This window comes from Aplysia californica, unplaced genomic scaffold, assembly GCF_000002075.1.
Source record: "Aplysia californica isolate F4 #8 unplaced genomic scaffold, AplCal3.0 scaffold00359, whole genome shotgun sequence".
NCBI classification, from domain to species: domain Eukaryota; kingdom Metazoa; phylum Mollusca; class Gastropoda; order Aplysiida; family Aplysiidae; genus Aplysia; species Aplysia californica.
In genome coordinates, this window is record NW_004797629.1 from 629,484 (window position 1) to 634,483 (window position 5,000).

A 5,000-nucleotide genomic window follows, 5' to 3' on the forward strand; every position below is an offset into this window, starting at 1 on the left:
AAGAAGAAGAAGAAGAAGAAGAAGAAGAAGAAGAAGAAGAAGAAGAAGAAGAAATGGGCATGTAGACAGTATTTCAACACTCTGGAACCTAACCGCCCAGCATTACTGTCAGGGTCAACCCGGCGCGGAGCTGTGAGGTAAACAAAATATTCTCAGTAGGAATGCCGATACACTCGATTAAAAAGTCTCCCACTCGCTCGAGAATCGAAGTCACGACTCATGCTGTGTGCAACCGACCGCGAAGCGTCCGCTTAATACATACGCCGGTGAGACAAGGTGATTTGCAGTGTTTGCTTTGTTTTAGGAGAGGTTTTACGGCGCTCGCAACTGTATAATGTCATATGAGCGCCAAGGGGTGGATGTCAACAGAGAAGTCCTTACAGTAAGGGAAAATCAGGCTTACTCTGGTCACCTCTCTAGCTTCCACAGCGCAAAGTCTGCTTCGGCTATCAAGGCACCCCGGAAATAGCGGGTCACAAGAGTGTGACAAACGTACAAAAGAAGTTGAGGACAAAAAGACGATAGCAAGGATTAAGAAAGAAAAAGCAGCAGTTCTCTGGTGCAGTTCAGACACATGACATTGATGAATCAGCCCATTTACAATTACAATTCTACAGTGCACAAGAACACTTTGGGAATGGCCTAAAGACACTTCAGTCAGTAGCACCGCCCCGGGGGTGACATACACACTTATCATAATATCCTTGATCGTGTTTCAGGTTCATTATTGTTCACACTTTTAAAATTCAGTTTCAGCCAAATAAAGGGCAAATAAGGAGGAGGTGGTTGGGTGAAGTACCACGCACACTCGACTATAGATGCTGGTTACTAATCATGTAACAATAGGCAGTATTTATTCTTATCTGTTTTCTATTCTAGTCTGTATTCTGTTCTAATCTGTTTCCTATTCTTATCTGTTTTCTATTCTTATATATTTTCTAACGTGCAGGTGGGTGGTTGGAAGGCTCCACTGGTAGATCCTGCTTCTTTACTTTCCCTCTGTTGTTTCTGTCTGTCTGTCTGTCTTACTTTTTCTCAGCACTAAATGACCATCATTCTGTCGATGTGGCTTCTCTTTACTCAAACTAACAAACAAACGAGTATTTTTTTTTAAAATTCCCATGTCCATTTATATGAGATTGACACTATCTTATTAGTAGAAAAAAGTGCGTATGACAGTGTCCAATAGTGTATTACGTGCATACTTAGTACAGCAAGTAACTGTAATAGCAGATAGAGATTCCAGGATTATCGACGTAAGTTATTGATCTGAGAGCGGTGATGATTTTAGAATTAATAATGGAGGTGATGAGTGATGATGTGGCATTGCCTGACGATTTTAGAAATAATGGTGGTGGTGAGGGATGATGTGGGATTGCGTTACGAACAAACCAATCTAACGTGCAGGTAAAATCGCGCGACCATCTGGGACAAGACCTGACAGACGAGGAGGAGAAGGCGAAGGTGGACGAGGTAGTGGCGGATGTGGTGGCCAAACTGGACCGCTCTGTCCAGGCCAAAGACCCCGTGAAGATAGCCCAGGACGCGGCGGTGTACTCGACGATCATACAAGACTTGGTGAGGGCTTTTTTTTTTTTTTTGGTTGTTTTTGTTCTTACTCTTTAACTTTTAACAATGTTAGTTACTGTATTTTGTGATATGATTTTTCTGTTTATAAAACTGTTTTGAACATTATTATGTATTTTGTTTTCAACAATCATACAAGACTTGGTGAGGGATTTTGGGGGCTTTTTTTTAGGGGGGCGGGGTTGGGGGGTGGGGTTCTTACTCTTTTTCTTTTTACAATGTTAAAGTATTTTGTGATATGAGTTTTCTGTTTATGAAACTGTTTTGAATATTATTATGTATTTTGTTTTCAACAATCATACAAGACTTGGTGAGGGATTTTGGGTTTTTTTCACTCACTCTTTTCTTTTAACACATTAATTAATTGTGGGGCAGCGTGGTGGAATCAGGCTCTCGTCAATTTTTGGCCATATTGAGTTCTTGGTATCATCTTAAAATTTGCTCATTTGTCTTGCTTTCAATGAAAAAATTACCCTCCCATCTTCAATAGAAGTGGAGATATTTTGGATTGAAGGAGGTGGTGGTCACCTGATTTAAGAGGTAAAATTAGCGAGACAATGGCCGCCAAAGCTTGGTTAATTCCAAAGCTGGAGAGTCCTTGGAAACTGTAAATTTATATTTTCGTGCCTTTAATCAACGTTTTCGGTGAGATCCTCAAAGGAATGTGTGTGTAAATGGACATAAAAGGTGTTGAGCTAAGAAAACAGACATTTGATAAAAAATTGCGAAGCAGGGAGAACACTGCTGTTTTCTTCAATTTCACTATTTTGACGAGAGCCTGATTCCACCACGCTGCCTCACAATTTTGTGATATTAGCTACTCCGTTTATAAAACTGTTTTAATATATTAAATATAATACGTTTGATTATTAAGCTTGTGATCTTTTTATGTTTCGGTTTTTACTTTACATACCTTTGAGTAACCTTTGTAGCCTATGCCTGCATTTTCGATCACTTCGGTTAGTCTTTATCTACATTCAAGTAGTGAATTCATGACTTGGAACCGGGATAGAGATAGGAAGTAAAAGTGAAATAATAAAGTTATTATTACCAACACATTTAAATCAAATATTTTTCAAGATTACGATCTGTTTTGCGTAAAGAACTTTAAACCAAATTTCAGCTGAATTATTCTATTAAGGTCGTAGAGGACACTAAAAGATATTTTTGATATGCAAAGTTTGGCATATTTCAGAACTCATCATGACGGGTTTTTATTATCTTCCAAAAGAATTTCACAATGACATTAAACACGGTTCCAGTTGGGAACGGGATAGAGGGTGCCCACGTCCCTCGTAACTCATTAGAGCAGAGGAAGCTAGGAGTAACGCTAACATTAGTTAAACGCAATTCTACATCATCACTCATCACCACCATTATTTTTTAAACCATTGCTCTCAGGTCACTGACTTACATCTATAATCCATGGATCTGTGCCAGTTAAATGTCATATTAAGTATGCATGCAATACACTTTTGGGCACTATTACACTCACTTTTTTCTACTAATCAGATGACGTGGGCTCTCGTGGCCTAGAGGTTAAGGTGTTTGAATCCGGGTAGCGACCGAAATATTTTCTTCTCTAAAATTGTCTCCTTTACCTCCTTTCCTGCTTTCTAGAAATATTCTATCATCTGCTTTCATTTTCAATTTCTACCCCCCCCCCCTCCACCCTCTCCTCCTTTGCCACCTACTCTGGGCTCCTGACTCTTTCTGCAGCCTTTATACTGCTACTCCTTGGCTCCTTCTTACTGATGTCTTTCCGTCACACCCCTGATCTTCTGGTAGGAAAGATCTACACGTAGCCTTCTCGGACAAGAGCGAAAAATCTCGGTGGTTCCGTGTGCAAATTGCGCTCGTTAAAGATCCCTTTGTGGTCTAAAATCGATAAGAGTAGGCTTCGGCCGCCACCCTGCCTGCAAAAATCAAAATGTCTTACCAACTTAAAATGTTTAATGAGTCCCGGGCTCTCACATGACCTTAGGCAGCTGCGAGCGCAGCCGTAAAATGCTTACAATTTTTAAAAAAAGTAAATGTATCTTCCAAACAGGATGACGAAGTGTCCACTGACCCAGAGTTCACAAAGTTCATGGTGTTCAACGTGTCAGCAGAGAGCGGCCTCCCCAGCCTGCTGGATCCGGCCACTGCAACCAAACCCGCCAAAGTCACCATCGCAGAGGTTTGCCACTTCGCATTCTTTACGGTTTTCTCAAATCTCGTCTGAAAGACAAATAAAGGAACTCCCCCCCCCCCTGCTTTAATAACTGATGGACAGGAGCATCTTACAATCTTATCTACAGCACTGTACGAGATACTTGTAATGCAAGTGCTGTAAAACACCTTAAGATCTTCATGACAACACTTATATGAGATACATGTGTTGCACGTGATGTAAAACTCTGGCTGAAACTAAGAAAACTACTCACCCTTTCATGCCAATTAAAAAACTCATGTCTGTGTGGATTTTTCTGAAAAACGTTGATTAAAGGCACAAAAAATGTAAATTTTCAGTTACCACGGGTCTTACTCTTAGGAAATAACTAATCTTTGACGGCCATTTTCTCACTAATTTTACCTCTGAAAACAGGTGACCCCCACCTCCTTCATTCGCAAATATCTCGACTTGTATTCAGGATAAATGGATATTTTTTTCTTCCAAATAAAGATAAGTGAACAAGCTTGAAGATGAAACCCATAACTCTACATGCCCAAAAATTGACGAGAGCCTGATTCCACCACGCTGCCTCACATATTTTTGCTCACCACTAAAGGCCAACAATTTCATCTCCCTTCCCTCACGCACCTCATAAACTATGTTGTTGCTGTTTTTGTTTTTGTTGTTGCTGTTTTTGTTTTTGTTGTTGCTGTTTTTGTTTTGTTCTATTTTTGCTGTCCCATACAAGCCCACAATTTCACCTCTCCTCCAACACGAATCTCCTAATCTATATTGTTGTTGTTGTTGTTGTTGTTGTTGTTGCTGTTGCTGTTGTTGTTGTTGTTGTTGTTGTTGTTGTTGTTTTGTTACATTTTTGCTGTTCCCTACGGACCAAAAATGTTATCTCCCCTCCATCACACACCTCATAACCTTTATTGTTGTTGTTGTTGTTGTTGTTGTTGTTGTTTTGGTTTAGTTATATCTTTACTATCTCCTACCGGCAACAATTTCGTCTCCCCTACCACACGTACCTCATAAATCATGTTGTTGTTGTTGTTATTGTTTCCCCCCCTAGATACCAAAAATTTCATCCCCCCTCTCATACGCACACCTCATAAACTATGTTGTTGTTGTTGTTGTTGTTGTTGTTGTTGTTGTTGTTGTTGTTGTTGTTGTTGTTGTTGTTGTTTCATCTCTCCACCCACACACATACCTCAGAAACTATGTTGCTGCCGTTGCTGCTGTTGTTGTTGTTGTT

General features: G+C 40.1%; 1 protein-coding gene across 1 annotated transcript in view; it reads left to right on the plus strand.

Moving 5' to 3' along the window:
- The first annotated feature begins 1,382 nt into the window (after nt 1-1,382).
- The window catches only part of LOC118478066, a 13,771-nt gene continuing 10,153 nt past the window's right edge, over nt 1,383-5,000 (plus strand). Inside the window, exons 1-2 of the mRNA XM_035971006.1 lie at nt 1,383-1,578; nt 3,638-3,766. Coding sequence (XP_035826899.1) covers nt 3,677-3,766 — 90 coding nt within the window. The 5' untranslated portion in view covers nt 1,383-1,578; nt 3,638-3,676. The remainder of the gene's footprint in view (nt 1,579-3,637; nt 3,767-5,000) is intronic.